Source organism: Accipiter gentilis, chromosome 29 (genome assembly GCF_929443795.1).
Source record: "Accipiter gentilis chromosome 29, bAccGen1.1, whole genome shotgun sequence".
Lineage (NCBI taxonomy): Eukaryota > Metazoa > Chordata > Aves > Accipitriformes > Accipitridae > Astur > Astur gentilis.
This window is the reverse complement of record NC_064908.1, coordinates 19,660,152-19,682,031: the sequence shown is the minus strand read 5'-3', so window position 1 is coordinate 19,682,031 and position 21,880 is coordinate 19,660,152. Positions and strand designations below refer to the sequence as shown.

General features: G+C 43.0%; 2 protein-coding genes across 14 annotated transcripts in view; one reads left to right on the top strand and one right to left on the bottom strand.

Moving 5' to 3' along the window:
- DENND1A (DENN domain containing 1A) overlaps positions 1-9,097 on the top strand; it is a 217,968-nt gene extending 208,871 nt beyond the window's left edge. For 3 of the 6 annotated variants that reach the window (XM_049833161.1, XM_049833160.1, XM_049833159.1), the window contains 3 exons: positions 446-574; positions 3,093-3,348; positions 4,242-9,096. In XM_049833161.1, coding sequence (XP_049689118.1) covers positions 446-574; positions 3,093-3,348; positions 4,242-5,564 — 1,708 coding nt within the window. In that variant the 3' untranslated portion in view covers positions 5,565-9,096. Of the gene's footprint in view, positions 1-445; positions 575-3,092; positions 3,349-4,241 lie in introns of all 6 variants that reach the window. The other 3 variants (XM_049833164.1, XM_049833162.1, XM_049833165.1) reach the window with 2 other exon arrangements.
- A 1,073-nt stretch (positions 9,098-10,170) lies between these two features.
- CRB2 (crumbs cell polarity complex component 2) overlaps positions 10,171-21,880 on the bottom strand; it is a 76,469-nt gene continuing 64,759 nt past the window's right edge. For 7 of the 8 annotated variants that reach the window (XM_049833151.1, XM_049833157.1, XM_049833154.1 and 4 more), the window contains 4 exons: positions 20,546-21,413; positions 18,808-18,924; positions 18,203-18,329; positions 14,131-15,112 (listed from right to left, as the gene is read on the bottom strand). In XM_049833151.1, coding sequence (XP_049689108.1) covers positions 14,885-15,112; positions 18,203-18,329; positions 18,808-18,924; positions 20,546-21,413 — 1,340 coding nt within the window. In that variant the 3' untranslated portion in view covers positions 14,131-14,884. Of the gene's footprint in view, positions 13,893-14,130; positions 15,113-18,202; positions 18,330-18,807; positions 18,925-20,545; positions 21,414-21,880 lie in introns of those variants that run through there. The other variant, XM_049833153.1, reaches the window with a different exon arrangement.

Genomic DNA, 21,880 nt, shown 5'->3' with positions numbered 1-21,880 from the left:
TTAAGTCAGCTCCTCTCATATATCAGACTAACGTCAGTCTAAACATCTATAAAGCAGAAAGGTAGATCTAATATTTGTTTGCTTGTAGTTAGAGCTCAGAGAATCTGAGAAACAAAGATGTATTTCTGAACAACAAAAGATGCCCAACTCTCTAGAATATGTAGCGGGGAAAAGGTGGGTTTCTGTATTGGCTTCTTTTGCAGTATGGGTGTCATTGCAGGTCTTTGGTACCCTTCCCAACTAGATGGCACCCTAGACATTTTTAGAAGAGTTGTATTTTCTGACTGAAAAGTAGAGCTCAACGGTTACCTGCAGAGCTCTTTGCGGTGGCAGTCAGTCACGTTCGGAAATGATTTAGAGCCTACGAATCACTTGGTTTCTCTCTCCTCTGGAGCTTTGAATGTGACAACTTGATAACTTCCTTTTCTCTTCCTGTTTCCCTCAGCCTTGTAAAGCCTATGCGACACTATACAGTCTTCCTCTCTGAGGACTCTTCTGATGATGAATTTCAGCAGGAAGAGGATCCTGTCTCTGGCTTCTCTGAAAACTTTTTCTTCTCTGCTCCTTTTGAATGGTCTATCCTTTATTCTTCCATTGTATTAATTCAGTCTTCGAACAATGGTTTTTGCGTTGGTCAGGGTGCCTTGCTCCTATACTTGGAATTTTGGAAACACTCCTGCAGTCTCTGTACGGCGCTTGATGAATGTTCAGCATTTCTCCTGCTTGTTTGTTTTGATAGCTAGCAGCATGCAAAAGCATACTCCTGCATGAAACGCTATGCAGCAATGCCCAGCTTAGTTTTACATGGGCTTGAGCTCTGTGGGGTGTAACCCCTCCACTTCCCCCTTGTTCCAATGTGCTGCTTGTGTTCTTGTCCAAACCTTCTGCCATTCTTGTGCAGTGCTAGCTGTGCTTTTTGGATTGTCCTGTGAGCCTTATTTCAGTGCAGTTACTGGCTTTTTCCAGTTTCACTTGCTTGATCCCAGCCTCCCTGTTCTGTCAAGTACCACATCCTCAGTGACTATGGGGCATTACTATGCAGATGTCCTCCAAGGGTTTTGAATACAATCTGACCTAAAATTATACAAGAAACAGCAAGCAGTTTGTTGGGTTTTCTCACTGTGTTATTTGTATCTGACTTTGTAATTTGTAAATAGTTGTAAATTCCCAAACCTCCGTAACTTAATCCTGCCTAGTTTTGAATCATGGTACTGAGCAGCTTGGCCATATAGCAACTACCAGTGTGGCAGAGCTGTACGTTTAAGCACTGGCCGCAGGGTTCTGCCACCTGCCCAGGGTACCCGTGTTCAGGCAACGAGTGTTGCCTGTCAGCTCCCATTTACCTGGCCAGTCTTCCCAGGGGCCCAAGCGTATCTTTTGGAGATGAGAGTGACACTGTCACACGGAGGGTGCGCACTGATTCAGCTGTACTAAATACCTCTTACTGCGTATTTGAATGCACCAACCCCGGAGGGCAGTCTTGAGCTAAGGCCTCACTGCCTGTCACTGGGAGGATTTGTTCTTTCCTAACCTCACCTGCTTGAGGATTTCTAGGGGGAGAAAGGGAGATAAATTGCACAGAATTACACTAATTCTTTTCACAAATGCAGTTGCTGGCTTCACCAGAACCTGTAGGGAGAAGTGCCAGGGTACTGTGAGCTGCTGCTTCAGAAATTGTGTTGATGCCAGATCCAGGCAGTTCCAGGTGCTGGGAGATGGATGCCCAGTTGCATCTGAGCAACTGGAGCCTGCTGGATGCAGTTGTGTTAGACTAGGCTGGAGAAGGAGGCTGCCAGGTTGATAGTGGAGTCTCCAATTGCTAAAATTCATGTGTGTTGCAGAAGGCAGGTTCAGAGAGCGACAGGGAAGGGACGTGACTGAGGGCAGTTGGGCATGGGGAGACAGACGTATAGGTTCAGTAGCAAACGGCCAGAAAAATCTTCTCACACTCTTGTGTTTGTGGTGGAGGAGGCCAGGCCACTAAAATGGTTTGTTTGCAGAATATTCCTCGTGGGTGGGGGTTGAAGTACGATCTAGTGCTTAGCAGATGAGCACATATTACGTGAGAGACTAAAGATATGAGATTTGCAAGATCGCCCTCTTCCTAAGGACATGTACCATCAGCTGTCTGTCTTGTTCTTGCATTCTTACGTTCTTGTGTTGCTAGCCGAATGCCTGCTATTTATGTGTTGATGAATGAAGTAAGATGGTCTGTTTATAAATTTGCATGATGTAGATGTATTATAATAAAATATGGAAAGAGGAGGAGGCTTCTTCCATGGTATCTGTTTTTGCAGGTCTCACAAATATTTTCTTTTTATTGAAACCTTGTTTAAATGCCACAGTAAAACTGGCTGCCAGTCAAATGCCAGTCACCACAGATATGTATGGCACTTCTTGTTATTAATTGGATGCGCATTATGCTGCTGTTCTCTGTACACAGAACCAATATGCAAATCTGCTGGTGTTCATTTTTTTGCTGAGGTATGTGCAAGAAAAGCATCCTGCTAACTTGGCCTTGGCTGTAAATGTAAAATAGGTGTCTCCATAATGGATCGTGTTGTTTCTTGATAAGATGACACCAATGTAATCATTGGAACTCTGCACAGTGCTCCCAATTATTGCAGGAAAACACTGAATTATGTTCTGTGCTGACTTAGCTTGAAGCAAGAGAATGTAAGTGCCTGCAAAACACAGGACACTTTGCAGTGTGCTTGCTCCGACTTCTTGTGTGAAAGGACCGAGCACAGTAGCAGTGGTCTGCCCGAGGGGGAGGGCCAGACTGTCAAAATGGAGAGCTAGCGTCCTGTTATTCCGGCTCCAAGAGAGTTCCCTCATCAGCCTGTCCGTAACTGCATGATCACAGCTTTCCTCTGAGTACTTCCCACTTAGGTCTTTTTCCCTTCTGAAAACCCCTCGAGTGCCAAGTCCTCTTTGTATGTCCTTCTGCCCTTTGTCACTTTGCTCACACACGTGGTGTTCACAAGGCACTGTAAGCTGTGTTTTGCCATCCTGCTCCTTAGTAAATACTTGTTTTAAAAAAAAAATTAGAAAGACAGTAATTTGCAACATGATTTTTGTTTCTCTCCTAGGCCTCAGCCATACCGGGCCCTGAAAGAATCTGATAGTGCTGATGGGGAAGAGGCAGTCAGTCCAGAAAAATCAAAAGAGCCTCTGCCTCCAAGCCCTCTGCTTTCAAGCAAGGCCACAGAAATCAACCTCCTTGAAGACATTTTCCCTAACTTAGAAGTAGAAACACAGCCTCAGCCTCTCAGCCAAGCTAAGAGCCTAGAAGACCTGCGGACTCCCAAAGAAGAGGCAGATCAGCGGTGCACATTTGATTACCAGGTTTGGACAGGGTTTCGTCTGCGCTGGGGGTTCCTGCACGGAACTCAGGCTGGCTGTCTTGCATTATTCTCTGAGGAATATTTTCGTATTATTGAGTAGATGCATTCATTTTCCAGGCATTTGTTCATGTGTTTTAAAATTCATTTCTGAATTAAGAAATCACTGGAATGGGACTCAGTTATAAGACAGTAACTTTCTCCACTAAAACTATAGCCTTTACTTCTAAAGGAGGAAATATTTGCCCTATTCCTCAGAATCTATTTTGTCCATTGGCTATCACACACAGTTACCTTTGATGCTCAGCAGTGAGAATGAATACCTGGGAATTTTCAGATCCCTCCAAACTGCATGTTTTTTAAATGACGTTCTTTTAATCTGGCCATTCTGGTCTAGGCATCATTTGAACAATCTAGGTTGTAGAAGAGAGATTCTTTATGAAGAATTTTGCTAAATATATGCAGCTTAGTAAGTACCAAACTGAAGCAGACTCTGAGATCTTCATGGGACACGAAAGAAAAGAATATCGTTTCTACCTTACAATAATATTTAATTGTTATATCCAAATATCTCATTTGACAGCTTTTTCCATACAGCAATTAAGGATTCTCAGTTTCTGTACCTTAGATATAGGTATGTGCTCCTTGCTTGCCTAACAGATGCTGCAATATGTCACAGCTGAACAACTCATTAGAAGCAGAGCTGGAATTAAAACTGCAGAGTCCAGCTTCTGATTTCCTGTCTGTTTGTCTAGGCTGCATGCTGTCGTCCCTCTGCAGTGTTTGCAGTCTGTGGACAGATCCTCTTCCACTCATAGCTCAGCAGCCCGTCTTCACTTTATGCTCTATGTTGTGAGGAGATCAGTAAAAGTTAACTTTTTTTATGCTTTCTTGCAGAGAATGGATCTTGGTGTGTCTGAGAGGAACAGGATTGTGCCAACCATGAAGCTGTCTCACCCTTACAACAAGCTGTGGAGTATGGGTCATGATGATATGGCTATTCCTACCAAGTATTCCCAAAGCTCGCCGGAAAGGCCCTTGACGGCACTTGGTAACATGCCGCCAATCACAAGGAGACCCCGGAGCAGAGACAGCATTCTGGCTCCTGCAGAAAAGGATGAATCAAGTCCTGCTGTGCAAGGGAACATCACCATTCCTCGGCCACAGGGAAGAAAGACTCCTGAACTGGGGATAGTGCCACCACCACCAGCACCCAGGGCTTCCAAGCATCAGACTCCAGCTGGGCCAACAGAAATTCTTACCACCCACACTACAGGACGTAGCCATTTGGTTTCAGATCTTGTCCCAGAGCCCTTTGGAGTTGGTAGTGTGTCCTCAGATGCTGAAATCCAGCAGTCTGTAAATTATTCCTCTCATCCGTCTCAGCTTTTGTCCAGTGCTGCCAGCACTGCTGAGATGCTCCAGCCTGTCAAAGTGAAGACAGAAAATGCAGGTAATGAAAGCGACTACCTTCTTAATCTCCTGGATCCGTTAAAAACAGCCAGCTGGCAAAGCAGTGGCCCACAGCAAGGTCCCCGCAGCCTGCAAAGCTCAGCCACTCCACCTTCTGCAGCTAGCTTTGTCTCGGTGGCAAGTGACTTTGTGCCTCCTCCAGCTGCACCATTTGCCCAGCCACTTGGTTATCCTTCCCCAGCAGCACCACCTTTTTTACAGCCATCTCCTAATCCATTTATGCAAACAGTGCCAGGAGCCCTTTCAGTGTCTCTAGTTAGACCCCCAAGGGGCTCTTTCACCCCCTCTTTAGGTCATGCTTACAGCTCTAGCTTCATAACACCTAATTCTAGCTTCTACCCACCGCAAAGACCTCAGCCAAACATTTCAACACTCTCCATGCCAAACTTGTTTAGCCAGGCTCCAGCCGTGCCACCAGCTAGCTCCTTACTGCTGCAGAGCCACAGCCTTTCTCCAACAAGCTCTCTACAGCCAGCATGTCTAAGTGGTCCTTCTAAAACCAGAACATTACAGGTGGGCCAGTCCAGCTCAAAGGTAGATCCCAAACAAGCACGAGTTCTCCTGTCTAATGAACCCCCTTTGATCCCTTCCAGGCCAGCTAAGGGCTTAGAGTCAGTGTTACTATCCTCAAAATCTGAGGAGACAAAAGATCCATTTGAAGATTTGTTAAAAAAGACAAAGCAAGACGTCTCATCCACACCAGGTAAGGTTGAACAGCTCAGAAAGCGATGGGAAACCTTTGAGTAACAATCCCAATGGCCTTTTGATGTCCCTTTGGAATTGACAGAGGGGTTTTTTTGGTTTTTTTGAGCCAGCATAAAACCAAGCATTTCTTTTACGGAAGGCTGAGCCAGGGTAGCTGCAGGACCTTCACCGTGCTGCAATTCACACACGAGTGCTTTTTGCCCAGAGTTGAGAGTCCCCCCATTGTCCTGGTCCCTGCAACGGCTTCCTCACTCTGCCACTGAAAACCACCGGGACTCTTGCACTGACCAAAGCATGAGGGTAGTTGGGTTTGGGTTTGGGGTTTGATTTGGTTTTCCACACATAGCTTTTTAGACAATACTACTGATGCAGAAGTTACTCCTTCCCTTGTATTTTCAGTCCTTAGCACAGCCGGGGGCATGACATGGCACATTGTACTAGTGTTTTCTTCCTGCCTGTGTGAATGGTGTTCAGTTTTTCTTGCGTTACACATATAGCTATAATAGTTTGCTTTCACACATAAAGTGCAGCAAACAAACCCAGACTTGTGGGCTGCACTGAATTAATCCATTAGGCTCCGAGTTTGTCCTGTCTTGAAATACCATCATTTAGGTTACACTATTGGATGAGCTTTTTTTGCCGATTTTTTATTTCCCTCCCCCAGTACGCTCACACTGAGAGGTAGTAGGGACCTCTCTGGTGCAGAAGTGTCATAATTCCTTGTTGCAACAAAACCATAGCACAGAGCAGTTGCTCAGGGTTGTTTGGTCCTGCATCTCTGTTGGGAAACTGGAAACACCAGCAATTGTTTTCCTTTGGGGGGGATTGTTTGTTTGGTTGGTTTTTGTTACTTACATCAGAAAATAGAGGTCATAAAGAGTATCCTAGCTCTTATGTACGTGTATGTTAATATTATATATAACTATAAATGGCAGTATATGAATGGGATGTTACAGTATCTTAATTATTACAAACAAACAAAAAAGAGAAGAAAATTGGGGTATAAATGTTCCCAGCTCATGAGTTCAAGTTAAATGCCAGCGTGCTTACAAGATGGCCTGAGTGCAGACAGATTAAAGCTGCAGTGCTTGTCTGTACAGGCAGAAACCAGCCTCCAAGTTGAGCTAAGTGCTGTAAAGCTGGGAGGCCAATGCGTGACAGCTCCCTGTCACTGCTGGACTTCAGAAGTGCTAATTGCTACCTGGAAGCAACTGGGACTTCATTCTGGTCTGCAAGGCTCTTGGCTCCTTCAGCCTGTCTGAAAAACCACGATCTTTATCCTGCTTTTGATGAGAACTGTTTGCTGGTATAACAAGACATTAACTGGACCATGAAATGGACTGTGAGGTCATGAAGTACAAAACTGCAATGAAAAGGTTAAAGGGTACGTTCATTCGGATTTTCTAGGACACTTCTCTGTGGCAATAGTATTCTCAAGAAATTTCATCTTAATCTTAGCATCCCTTATAAAACCTGCTGTCTTTGCAGTGATCATTTCTGTTTATTACTTAAGTGGTGCTTTTTTGTTTTGTTTTGTATTTGGGCACAATCTGATATAAAACATGTTACTCTAGAAGAGGTAATCACATCACCATTAAGCCTTTGATAAAGGAAATCATTTTGGACACACGGGGAAATTCTTGTAAAGCTTTATCTGATTTCCAATGTATCTATTTTATTCATATAATCTTGGAAGTTTTCTTACTCTGGTGTATGAAAATGGCTGTCTATGCGTTTGAGTCTGTGCAATACAAAAGAAAAATACTCTTAATATCTGAAATGCCAACAGTTTGGGAAAGGCCATAGTATTACATTAATATTATATTCCTGTAAAGTACTGTTACTCTGGCAGGCCATTCAGTTGGATTTGTATTTTCTTTTTGTGTTGGAAAACAGATGGTTTTAGTATTGCATAGTAAAATATTGAAAGTCTAAGATAATAGCTCCATTTTATTTTATACAGTTCAGAATATGAATGTTACATATAAATTCAGTCTGGAATTTCAGATCTCCTTTGCTATGAGCTAGATGATAAAACTTTCTCAATTATGGTGGATATGTACAGGCACCAGAAAGTTCTGCATATGACATGCCATTTGAATTTCACATACTCGTTTTTAAAATTTTTAATGTTGCACACTGATTATATACTGAGTAGGCCTATTACACATGCTTAACTAAATAGAAAAGCGCTCAGGTAATTCTGCATCACTGCAAATCGTTTTCCATATCTGGTTATTTTACTCTGCCCGTATTATGGAATATTTTGTGTGGTTGATTTTCAGACAAATAAGCACTTTTGGATTATTATTTTTTAAGTCAGTTTTGAGGCACTGAAAAGTACTAACACTTCACACAAATGGCATTAATCACCCTTCACTTTATTTTGAAGAGGGGGGGTTGAACACACCTCTGAGATCGAGGAACACAAGCAGCACGCTCCTGGAGTGTGTGACCTTCCTCACTTCTTGAATAGAATTTGGGAGCAGGAGACTGGTTTATGTGCTTCTCATAATAAAGGAATCAAGCTATCCCTAGGGCAGTACTTAGCTTTTTGTCTTATTTAAACTCAGGAATTCCTAACGTGATTCATTCCTAATAGTGCCAGGTGTAAACAAAGTGTGCTTGGGAGAGCAAGCTTGGATGTAAAACATTTCTTTTTCTGATGTAGAAGTATTTTTGATGTTTTTACTAATTAGTATAAGAAGTGTTCTTGATATTACTCATCACTGACTTTATATTCAGCTTTGTACATTTTCCTGTACTCACCGTACTTGTTTGCTTGTTTGGTACTACTTTGCTTATTTATGGATGCTTTCTTCCATTAGAAATAACTTTTATTTTAAAAAAACCCTACACAATCTCTTTTAAGTTTCTGATGCATCTGATGCTGTACAGATGGTAAAACCATTTTTATATCTTGCTCACTCATTAGGTTAGAAACATTTTAGACACTAGAATTGGAAGCTGTTGAGACATGCAAGACTTTTGTTGTTGAAGACCTTTCTCTTGTTACCTTACGTACACATGTTAATTACAAGAGCCTTGTGATTTCTGTGCACATACTAGGGATTTTTTTTCCTAACCTGCAATGAATGGTCTGAGCTGCTTCGATATTTCCCCCCCTCCCCTTTTTTATGTGGAAAAAAAATCAAGCAGGAGATTGACATCTGCCCAGTTTTCTTTCCTGTTAGGATGTGGTTAGAGTCTGTCAATAACATGACTGCAGTATTTCAGGGGAAATTAATATCCCTTTAACCAGCCATAGGAAACCACTGATTCAACGACACCCTGAAGAAAGAAGTGTGTGCAGTAACATTTCTTTTGTTAAATAGGAATATTTCACACACTGTCTTCAAAAGAGCATGTAAGTAAAATGATAGCTAACTGCTTCCTAAACTCTGTCCATTTGCACTGCGGGATTTAATCTAGTCTACTTGTAATTATTTTTTTTTTATGTGTTTTGTTCCTTGTACACTTACCATACGGGCTTTATGATCAAAGTGATTTTTCCAGCATCAGCAGATTAAATTGGTTAGTAGTGAACAAGAAGCCTGTTAGTTGCTGCTTCTTACAACACCCAGGTTTGGAAAACTTTTCTTTTTGTTTTTTTTTTGTTTTGTTTTTTTTTTTTTTTACTTTGCTTTTAAGTGTTGCAGGTTAACAGCTTTAGGCTTTTAAAAAGTGAACCAGTGAATCCAAGAGCTGCTGCAGTCCCACCTTGTCCTTTGGGAATGGCAAAAGGTCACGGTGATGTCTGAGACAAGTTTCTGACACTGAGAACTGCCACGTTCCACCGCAACTGAGCACAGGTCTGTGACAATCCTGTACCTGTATTTCCAAGTGGCTCCATGGAATGGTGTCGTAAACCAGAAGTGAGCTTGTGGTTCTTTTTGTAGCACTGTAAAATTAATTGCTTGATGAGAGTTAGTTACAAGCTTTTTGCAGAGTAGGGGTTCTAGATAATCTCGCCATTCTTTTACTGGAAGCATGAAGATGGAGCAAGGGCATTTGACTACAGGTAGAGCTCACTTTGCACTTTGCACTTTGAGTGATGTATAAATTTCCTGTGGCAAGTTTGCTAGGTTAGTACCAGAAACCTTGTTCGTTTTCCCAGAAGGCTTGGGAATTATGTTCCCAGGGACATAAACTGAATTGTCTGGGGTCTTTTGTAAACTGAATCCATTGTTAGTCTTGGCCCATTACATGCCAGTGTGCATTTTGATCAACTGTCTCTGGTTTCAGGCTTACCTGGTTGTTTCTAGGGCAGCAGTTACCTCAGTGCCAAAGCGACACTTACGCCCTGTGATGTAGACATCTTGCCGTATGTGGCAGCAGAGCGGATGTGCATTGACTGTGCCGCTGGCTTTATTTCTGTGCGGTGTGCTAGTCTCTGGGTGTAGAACTTTTACTTCACTGAACATAGAAATCTACAGTTCCCAGCCATCAGTGCAGCCAGTTGAAGTCATTTATTCCCCCATTCTAATCTCCTTTCCATCTGCTGCTCTGATTCAACAGGCTGCTCGCACTGAGCTCTGTCCATGTGACAGCTCTCCTGCCAGGAAAGGGCTCCCAGCTTGTCCTGCAGCTCGGCTACCATGGTAAAGACCGAGACATTTATCTGCTCTAGCCTTCCCCCTTCTGCTGGAGATTGCTGTCTCCCGTTCCTTCAGAAGAGGAGCTCTGCTGCCCCAGAAATCTGCCACAGGATCCAGGGGCTGTTAGGTATTTCATGGCTCTAACCACAGTCTGGTTTTTGCATCTTTCGTCATAAAATAAGAAGGGATTAATGGTAAAATGTAGCAGCACAGGCTTCAGTGCAGGTGAACAGAAAATGCAGCAGGTTTTGACAGCCCCCCTCTATGTTTCTACAACAGATCTTTACTGGCTGCTCTGCAGATCTGCTTCGTTCACGTCTGTGCTTAGAGCTCTGGTGTGACACAAAAATAATCAGAAAATTAAAAAATTTTAACTGTAAAAGAGGCATTGAGGGTTGCAGCTGTTCAGACTGTGTGTTACAAACCAAAATCAGCCATCTAGACATCAAGTTACTCTTCAGAAAAAACCCCATCACAAGTCAAGGTAACTAGGTCTATTTTTAACCACATTTTATTGTACATTTCTTTTTAAAGAACATTCTAATTTTTTTACAAATTATAAAATTTACACTTACAAAAGAAATCAGGATCATGATCATTAACTACAGCAAATCCAGTTTTGTGAAAAAATATATTCAAAAATTAAATATCAAAAGAAAGTTAAGTTCATTATTGAAAAAAAAACCAAACCTTTCATAAATTATTTTGCAGAAATGCTCAAGACACTGACAAAGTATTTTAACAGTTTTGCTAGTACTGGCTTTGGGTGCTTGAAATAAAAATATCTGCTCTGCTAATCCTGTAAAGCGACTGAGCTTGAGTCTTCCTACTGACTACTCAGGAACAGCAGGGGATGCAGACAAACTCACTGCTTGCAGGTTGCTGGTTTTTAGATGTCTGTATGTTGTGGGGTTTGTAGCTTCTTGTTGCCTTTCAGGATATTTCAGTAGCTTAGTAACAGTCGGTTCTTACGCACAATTCTGCTTTTCTTCTCAAAATAATACAGGCTGGTGTAATACTGGTTCATTTAGATCCTGTTGCTGCCTTCATTTTGCTACAGTTTAAACACAAAAAACCAGAGTGGAGCTAAAAAGTAAAAACACACGCCTTGCCTGGCAGCGACCTGGAGGTTAATCAGGTCTGAGTTTTCAGAAACCCAAAGCATATTCTAAGCTTGCTGTAGGTTTATTACGAGTCGCTATGGGGTGAAGAAAAACACACCTACCTTTGCACAGAAGTAAAGGCTACACAGCAGGGCTCTGACAAGACGCAGGGTGTGCTGCCCCAGGCTTCTGGAGCAGCCCACTGCTACTACCCTGGGTCTGTGAGTCCTTTCCCACCAGGAGATAACCCCACCCTTAAGACAGGGACAGACTCAGCCCAAAGGTGAATCTGTGTTTCTCCAGAGATAGAGTAAGCAGCTCAGCGTGTGGGGCCTGCCCCTTCTAACCCGCCTGCTTCATTTGTTTATTTTCCTGTTGCACAAATGCTGCTGAGCGAAACTATACTCACCTTTTTCTTAAGGTGTGCAGTTTAACTAGTTCCACTGCAGCAAGGTGACTAGGCAGTATAACTGTCCCTATTCTGAAAGTGTATTAGACCTTCCTAAATAGCATCTGGAAAATACACAGAGCAAATCATTTATATTAGAAGTAACAGCAGTGTTATTACTAATAAATAAATAAAAGCGATAGCAAGTTCACCAAACTGAAGTTAGGTCATTTCTTTCTTTACCAGTACTATGTCCAACTTCTTTCCAAACCATAGCCAGGGTGGGATCACCACTTGCTCTTTCAACTTTTCCTCTGTATTAAGAGGGAAGGTGATCTTACACACAAAATACTGTCTTGTCTCCCCCTTGTTTGGGTTTTTTTTCTATTTTCCAAAATTTTCATTCTTCATCTTAGATCAGCAGTTGCCTGTGTGCAGAAGACCTGTTCTTAAGTGGACAAACCTGATCAGTAGTTTTGTACTCTTCCCTTTGCTTAGAATTACAGAAAAATTTACAGCTACAGTAAAAAATAATAAATCCAAAAGCAAAACAGAATAACATTTTCTTCTGGTGGCAATTAGCTAAGGTGGGCAGATTCACACCCTGCTTATTAATAGTATTTTGGAGAGTAAAAAGCAGACGCTGTTTTCTAAAATATTTCTCATTGATAGTTGTAGTAATTATCCTGAAATGCTAATGATTTTAGACGTTATTTGGCCTGCTCTGCTGCATTTCTTTCCACAGGCTCTGCCACATTATGCTAAAGAAGAAACAGCACACTTGACAGCTAAAAGAGTAACAAAAGGGAAGCCACAAAATAAATATCCTTTTTAGGGCAATGTGGAAAACAAATGCTGTCTCACTACAACACAAACTCTGGTTTTGCGTTAAAGGTCACTATATTAGTTAACTAATTTCCACTCTTCTGTATGGACAAGCCCAAACCTGTCTGTCCTGAGAGGTATGGGTCTTGAAATACCTCCTCCTCCCCTCCTCACACAAGCAAGTACCACTTGATGTTCAAACATTAAATCTCTTGCTAAGGTATATTCTGTGGTCATGCTGCTTAGTGCAACTCCTGACTGTGAGACATCCTGCTCTGTGTGGATGGCAGACACTACAGTACTATGAACAGATGGGGGGAAAAAAAACATCCAGCCTGCTAACATCAACCTTGTTGCAGAGTCTGATCAAAGAAAGTGATCCGGTTTTCTACATATAAACATCTTCCTTTCAAGAAAGTTAATACTGTCACTGGCAACTCAGTCTCAGGAAGGCACTTGAAATATTCCTATGGTTAGTCTAGTCTTAGGAAAGGATGTAGTAGAAGTGGCCAATATAGCAGAGTGGTACTTATTTTGTGGTAACATAATACTAACTAACTCTGGCCTAGCTATGGAAGGACAGCAGCAGCTCTAGGAAATACCTCCCATCAGTCAGTCACCTGTCTTAGCTTTGCAGAGGAGGCACAGGCACATGTTTTTTGAAACCACCACATTATTCACATTATTTCTTAATACAGTGGTTTAATTCCCATTAATTAGACCTGCCTTCTTACTTATTTGCATGGTGTCATTTATGTTGACTGCATGGCAGCGAGTTACTGCAGCTGTGAGCCCCTGCGTGACTGAGGAAGAGGAAGAAGCGGTAAGGTGGAGCAGTGCACAGATGGCCCGGCTGTCTCTCTTGCTGGTGACACACAGCAGCACATAGTTAGCAGGTCTCTGTACCCTCTCTCTGCTGCCACAGCCACTGTTTGCTTCCTCACTTCCACTGGCCCCTCCAGAACTTTTTTTTTTTCCCCTCCCAGACTTTACTGCTCTTTCTGGCTGATCAACTTTACACACATCTTTTATGGGATGAGCTGGGATAACCAAGCTCGTTCAAGCAGTTGATCCTTCTTGCCAAGTAACAGCAGGCAGTTGCCTGTAGCCTATGAAGTAGCTTAAGGGTGTACAGACCTGTCCTACAAAAACACATCTCAAGACCTCAGACAGAGATGCTGCAGCAGTTCCATGATTATTAAAGGATGACACGGCACCTGTTGTGTGACCCCAGTTCTTATATCAGCCGCTCAGTTGGTGGCATCTTGATTACATTCCACATTTCCACTCGAGCCCCATCCTTTTCTTGACGGCTTGGGCTGTAGGTTCCCTGAGTTGCTCTCCTCCTCTTCATGGCAATCGCTGTGACTGCAACAACTGCAAGGAGAAGGGCAGCCCCTGCAGCCCCGACTGCTCCCACAACAGAGGAGTTGCTAAGATGCGCCCACAGTGGCTGCTGCGGTAGAACAGGGTGTTACTCAGAGCTTCCACATGGACAGTGCTGCATTTCACATCCCTCATTCCAGTACCCCAACAACACCTCTCTCTAAGCTGCACTGTGCTGACAGCAGTGCTAGACAGGAGCTTCCCCCCCTTTCACTGCCCCCTCCGTGTCACACAAGAGTCCAGGGAATACAGAAGCAGCCTGGTGACCCTGTCCCTGCTCATCTCTTCCCCCCCGCACCCATGCAAGCCTTAAGTTCAGCACGTGGCAACAGGTACTGCTGCTAGCTCCAGCGCTGGCCCCCAAATCCACACAGTTCTGACTGCGCCTTTCCTGTGCGGTACCCATGGGAATGTCTAACAGAGATCACTTCATAACACATTGATTTGTACAATGATTTCAGTAATTCTGACAACTCCCTGTGACACTGTGGCTGTCACAGGGCAGGAGGTCACAGCTGCTGTTGCTGTTGAAGACGGCCTGTGAAAACCTCATACACCTGAGCTGAAAAAAGCTTTGAGTGTTTTTCAGTTGTTGACAAAAACAGAACAGTATATACAAACCAATCATAAATACTCTCTATACAACACTCTTTAAAAGTATATATAGATCTTAATCTGTAAATTAGTGCCTCATTTAACCCTGCCTATTAAAGCAGATATAACTATGCCATTGCTGCCTGAAAGGTGGAATGGAACCAGAGCAACTTCAAAGCAGGTGCACGTCAACAGCTCCTGCTGAGGTGAACGTATGGGGCAGTCCACAGGGCAGGAAAGAAGGGCGTAAAGAGGCTCACTTTGAGCCAGTGGTGTGCAATTGACTCAATTAACTGAAACCAGCCAGAACAGCTATTGCATATACAGTCTGCCTTGTACTTCTAAGTCCATGTCTTCATTACCATGCCTTAAGGAAACTGAGATAGGGTGGATCTGCTGCTGCAAGTGCTGGAAAAAGATCAAGGTCAAAGCAGACCTTGCAGGTGCATCTCCTTGTCATGGCAGTGCCTATATTAACCGCTCTTCAGGTGGCACCTTTAGGACACTGTCCATCTCCAACCGAGCTCCTGCCACTTCTTGCTGGCTCGGACTGTAGGTTCCCTCTGATTGGCGCCTCTTCCTTGCAGTGAGAATCATGAATATGAGACCAATACTGAGTAGCAGTAAAGAGCCACAGGCTACAGGGACAGCTACTTCAATTAGTGGGGAGGGGAAGAGAGCACCTGGAGTCCCTTTCTGTAAAAGAAATTAATGGAGAAACAATGAAACTCCAGTGGTTACAATAACTTAACTCAAAGAACCCGAAATGGTCAGATGGAGGGAAAAAGGTTTTTAGAAAAGCTAAAAAACCAGAAGGTCTGTACCTGAACGAAAAAGGACAAGCAAGGAACAAGTGCAGGGCTTGAGGGCACCTGTACAGAGAATGCTCATGTTCATTCTTTATAACCTCTCAGCAAAACACGTTCAAACTTATTTTTTAAAATGGACTATTCTTAATACAAGGAACAGGTAGTAACACATTCTGAATTTTAATTTCCAGTTCAAAACTAGTGACACTCATCAATGACGCTCTTTAAATTGGCAGCTTTGGTGAAGCTGATCTCAACAGGGCAGAGTTATAAACAGATCCACCGGTGGAACAGTTAATACCATTACAATAATTCATGCAGGGCACATGGACAGAATTACCACAAGGAAGAAAAGAGAGGATTTACTGAGCTGAGCAGCTAACCAGCATAGAGACAGCAAAACTAAATGCAGACAATTTATGGGACCAGTCCTGGAGCTGCAAAATTGCTATAAAGTGAGCTGTCCCTTGCACACCACTTGCTAATGAAGATAATGCAGAGCTGTTCATTACAGTTAGAACAGCAGTAGCTAAGAGTCTGAGGAACACTTCAGACCCTATTAGACAAGGTGAAACTGTCCAAATAATATCACATGCTTCATATTTTCCTCTCTGCTTATGGTTTTTCACAGCAGGACAGCCCCTTAAGATTTAAATGCCAGTATATTCAGCATCCACAGTGGAAATCTTTTAAGGGGCCTCCTTACCAATATCAGACTAAAATACGTAGGTGTCACTATGAAAGCGCCAACCAGTGTTGGGGGGAAAAAAAAAAAAAAAAAAGAAGAAGAAGAAGAAAAAATTAAAACTATAAAGTTAATGCAGAGCAATGTGACTTTTCAGTAACCCCAGGAAATCTCCCTGAGCAGGGGAACGATACTAAAAAAAAAAAAAATTCAATGCCACCTCTGGTGGCAGGGTACAGAATTTATTTATTTCACTGTTAAACTACCCATCACAAGAAGACTATATGCAGACTTGTGATTCAGCACTTCCTTGAAGATCTTGGGACAAGGAGGTGTAGTAAGTTTCAAGGTTTAACAGCTAACAAACCTCAAAGCCAGAGGAAAGACTAGGATACAAAACCAAGAACTGACATACCTTGCAGGAACTTTATTTAAAATCTTTTGCCCTAGGATTTCATAATTTAAATAGCAGATATTGAGTACTAGATCCATTGAATTTGTAGCTCAAAACTTTTACATTACAAAGGCACATACTTTAATGTCCACACTATATAAAAATGCTATGGAACAGACTTGAAGACAACTTGCAGCAGGAAGGGGAGGATGTTAAAAAGGTCAGTACATGGATGGGAGATGGAGACAATAAAAGGCCCAAGTACTGAGGAGAGAAAACAGCCGAATAAGTATGCTTTGGATTCTGGTGGAATTAAGGATGGTATGGAACACTACAACAAAGAACTAAAAACATTGTGGAATTTTTGTCATTAAAGAAAGCCTTAAAATTGCAATAAGTCTAAAAATAAGAAATATTTCTTATTGCTAACAATAGTGTCTGCCACCTTAGAGATAAAAACAAAAGAATTCAAGCTTGATTATTTACAGCTTTCAGATGCCAGGCAGTTTATGCTAATGTCACAAAGAAACACAGCGCAGAAGTAATATTCCCAGAGTACCTGGAAGTCCTTCTTCCATTTTCAAATGACTAAATTTCAAGTCAGTTCTCTGGGCCTGCCAAAACTCGAGCGATGTGCTAGGGGTTAGTTCTAGTTTTGCACAACATGCACATTAGTCACACAGTACCAACACTACAGGAGTTTTTAGCAGTCCACCCTTCTGCTTGCTGCATGCTCTTTAGTTGCTGCTGTTGGTGGGAAGGATAAAGAGCAAGAGAGCGCAGCTAACAGCCCTTTGTTTCTACAGCTATCGTTAACAGCAAACACAGCCAACAGCCATACCTTGTCCTCCTCCCTGCCCCCCACCACAAGCCCTGGCCTCTTAAGAGGGAGAAGGCAGACAGTTCTGCAAAAAGTAATGGGGATGATGAAAATGAATACAAGGAATCTACAAGAATTGTCCTGGGACAGAGGAGACAGAGATGCCTGAAGGAGTCTATGCATGCAAACTGGAAACAGCAAGAGTGACCTCATGGCACATGCATTACAGAACCCTTAGTAACAGCAACAGCAGCAAACCCCAACTTGGCGCACAGCCTTTTCCATGCAGTGTGGGTTAGTACATTCCCAGGTTACCAGACAAGCCACCTGTCCATGCAATAGCTTTACAGAGAAAAAGCAAGTGTATGATTTTACAGCTCCCACACAGGAAGGAGTTCAGCCTCAAACAGCAATGCTTTGCTTACACAGAAAAGGAAAAGCATCACCGAGACTGCCCATCCACCAGGCCCATTGGATCAGAAGCAGATTCAGCAGATAAAGGATGCTACTTTTTTACTGCTACTTGAATCACTTTCAGCCTGACTTCATCTGACTTTCCTTCTCCAAAAACATCCATTTCTACCCAGATGATCTTTGGAAAGAGAAGGTGCTTTGTAACTCTCTCATCCAAGATAAAACACCAGCAGAAATTCCATTCTCCAGGAAACTGCAGAGGCGATATTATTTGTATCTCCTTTCTACAGGTCCAACTGCAGTAGTTTGATTACTGTCAAAGGAGTCGTAAAATCTAAGGCTAGTTGCAGAGACAGCCCTGAAAACCATATGGCAGCCCATGCAGTACTGAAAAGTATTTGCTGCAGTTGCTTATACACTAGAGACTAACAACAGCACTGCAAAGGAAAAATAATTTCCCACTTCAGGTTTCTTTGGTACCAGCTGATTTCCTAAGTGTGCTTAGCAGTGCGCTTTAGCCAGGACACATGTGCAACACGTAGGCAGTCTCACTAATACCCCAGTACCCAAGGACTCTCTCTGCTAAGCCTACTTCTGCTGCTCCTCACAACGCACAGATTGGAAGAATAGACAGTAGCTTCCATGAGCAAAGGGAAGTGCTTACGTTAATGTCACAGCGCTCTCCCGTGTAGCTGGCACTGCACAAGCACTCGTATTTGTTCTCGGAGTCTTGACACGTACCTCCGTTCTGGCAAGGGTTTGGATCACACTTGTTTATATTAATTTGACAACTGGAAAGGAAAAGTGTATTAAAATTAAATGAAATTTCTCACATATGTTCTTATGTCATAGAACACAAGATCATACAGTCTACAAAAGCCTCATTTATGTGAAAAGTTCCTGTTGGATCTTTTTCAGGTGCTTTCTCCAGGGTCCAACAACATGAAATTTTTACCCATTCCTACCAATCCTCCTTTTGTCATTTCTGTATGACTGAAGCTGGTATGGGTCTCTAGCACAGTTAATGAATTCTCATGAGGCACAAGAACTACTTGGAAGCAGTTCATGCTGCAAAAATTGGTATTGTCAGCAGGATCATATCAAGCCTGCCTTTTCTAAAAATAACTGCTAGTTTACAGTTCTGGAGCAGTTGTTTGAATGACAAAAGGATATAGAAGAGGATGAAGCATTTGAACCTGCTCAGCTATCCCACTGACCTAAGAATCAGAGCACTAGCTCCTTTGCAAGCATCAGAAAATTAACACTTACTTCCTTCCAGTGAAACCTGGCTTGCAAGTGCAGTTGGCTCCCCAGCTCTCACTGACGCACTTGCCACCATTCAGACAGGTGAAGTTCTTACCACATTGCTCAGGTGGGAATGGCCATCTGGGAAAAGTAAGAGACAGCCTTGTAAGTGATCAGTTTTGGGGGAAGGTCAAAGTGCACTCAGACTCAGTGGAGGCTGGGCTGGCGAGGGTCATAAGCACAGTCATTGGTATTTCTAGGAAGGAGTTTGACACAAGTGGAGAAGGAAATAGTCTCAGAAATTATCCACAATGTCAAAGTATTACTTTGAGCATGCCCAGAGAATACACGGGAGCTGTATCAGTACTAGGACTTTTCTCACATAGTTGCCTATTCTTGCTGATGAAACTATAAACAGAGACAGGATACTGTTGGAATACCAAACTGCAGCACAGCTAGGCCACAAAAAGGGTAATGCAAGTACTAGATAATTGTCTACACTAGAATTAAGTAATAACGGGAAATTCGACCTGGGTAGATTAGCTAACTGAAGCTTGGCCATGTAAGTATTTATCTCAATGTTCAATTTGAACAGGCACAAGTAGATGGAAGTCTAAGTAACATATTGATTCCTACTTCCTTTACCAATATGAGACATACCTTTGTGACTAAAATACGCTGGATTTTTTTCCAAACTCATCCAAATGCTATGAATATAGACCTTAGAAAAAAACCAAACCAACCCAGCCCTCCTGACTCCATACTGATTTCCCACCAAATTTTACAAGAGCTCCATGGAGGGATAATGAAACATGCACTGCTAAGCAGTACAAGCAGTAAGGTGATGGGTAAAGAAACTTGTTTCTCCCAGTACGCATTTGATATGGAGCAGGATACACAAATAGACAACTTTTTAATCAATATACAGAAACAATACCACAAAATACAACCAAGGCCTTGGTTGGAGGAACACTGTTAATCAGTCTAGGAGTTCATATGTATTTTTATCTAATATTATAAGAAAATATTTGTCAGGGTAAGGCTTGTTTTTGCAGTGGTAGCAGCAATGGGCACCTTCATTAGCACTGGCAGCTTTCTGCTCACAGGCAGGCTGTGTATCTCTTTAAAGTTGGCTGTGTACCACTAGTAGCAAAAATAACAGTAGTTAGGAACTTCTGCTACAGGTAATCTCTATAAATCCAGTGTCAAAGTGTTATCAAAAACAGCATTCTCAGCAGAGATTAGATTGTCCCTTTCCTGTACTCTGCCCAGGAAGCCATCTGCTCTGGGACCATTTCTATCACTCCAGGACGTTCAGTGCACCTGAAACTGTAGAATACAGCCTGCTCCAGGGGCTGGGAGGCTCCTTTCATTTCATAAGCAGGCCAGTGGCGGGGTTTTTTTGTCTGTTCTGTTTTGTCAAAATCAATACAGGAATATGCCAGAGGGGAGTCAAATCCTGGAGAAGATGGATTTCTTGGGGAATGCAAGAGGGAAGTGTCAACAGGCTACAGTACCTGCACTTTAAACAGCTCTGAAATATAGCATGGGGATAACCCACATAAAAAGGAAGGTTCCTTATCCTGTATGAGGCTGAGCACCTTTCAGTGAGGATTTGGACCCAGACAGCACCGTCCAATTCACAGGAGAATTTAGGTGCTTCACCTACCAGACAGTTGCAATGAAAAATTTTCCCAAAGTAAAAGTCCAGTTTATCTGGGGGCTCCTCTGACCCCTGCATCAAACCAAGCAAGGCACTTACTCGCATCGAGGTCCCGAATACTGAGGAGGGCACTTGCAGGAGTAGCCATAAACCCCATCAACGCAAGTAGCTCCATTTAGGCACTGGTGCCGCACACAGTCATCAACGTTGATGTCACACTTCTTCCCAATGAATCCCCGGAAGCATTCACACTGAAAATCTGCTACTGCATCGACACAGTCCCCATGAACACATGGGCTTGACTGGCAGTCATCGATGTTAGATTCACACAGCAGCCCCCCCCAGCCAGCACTGCATGCACAGCTGAAGGAATTGAACAAGTCCTCACAGGTGCCAGCATTGAGGCAAGGGCTGGAAGCGCAAACATCAGCCCCAGTGCAGCCCAGCTGGATGGTCCTTCTGCTGGACTGCTGGAACTGTTCTGGCTGGGGGTACAAGAGATGGGCAGTGAACGGCAGGTAGATTCCCCCTATCTTCACTTGTCCTAGGCAGCCAGTGAAATTTTCAGCTAGAACAATCAGTGCATTGTTCTTTAGGAAGTCCAAGTTCCCAGCATTTCCCTGCAGAGTCATATTAACAGACCCATCCAAACGAACCAGCCATCTGGAAGAAAGCGCAGATGGCTCTTCCATAGACACAGAGATGGTGTGCCAGGCACCATCCGTGACGGACTTCTGACTCAGGAAGCTGACACCTTCGATGCTATTCCCACTCCTGATGTCAATAAGCAGGGAGGAGTTCTTAATGGCTATCTGGAGGAAATCCACTTCTTCCACAGCCCGAAGCAAAACAGCATCTTCATCCCTGGTTCTGAAATCTATGTGGAGGCTGCTCAGAGTTCTAGTCACTGATGTATTGGTGGTAAATTCAACAGCAGCATAACTATTAAATGTTGCATTGGCCAGACCTATAAATAAAAGGGTAGAGCATAAGGGATTTGAAAGACAGTAGGTGTCATGTTTGAGACAGACCAACAGCAAACTCCTGGCAGGTTCTCTCCCTTAAGAATCATGTAAGCTTAGTGTGAGTAGGATTACAGGCCTAGCTGCTGGCATCCTTAAAGCTCTTCCTGTTTACAGTTGCACCTCTAATAATAATATCCAGCTCTTGTGTAGCAATTTTTACTGGTCAGTCTCACAACACTGCACAAAAATAAAACTATTCCCGTTTTACTGCTAGAAAAACTAGAACGTAAGTCAGGAAAGTAATACATCCAAACCTGCTGAGGCAGCCAGTGGCAGAGCTGGGAACACCCCAACATCCTGAGTTCCAGGACACTTTCTAGCCACTAGACAACACTCCCTCCACATCAGGGCATCACTAGCTAACTATTTTTCTTCATTCTCCACGGTTCTGTCTTAGGAGAAAATTAAG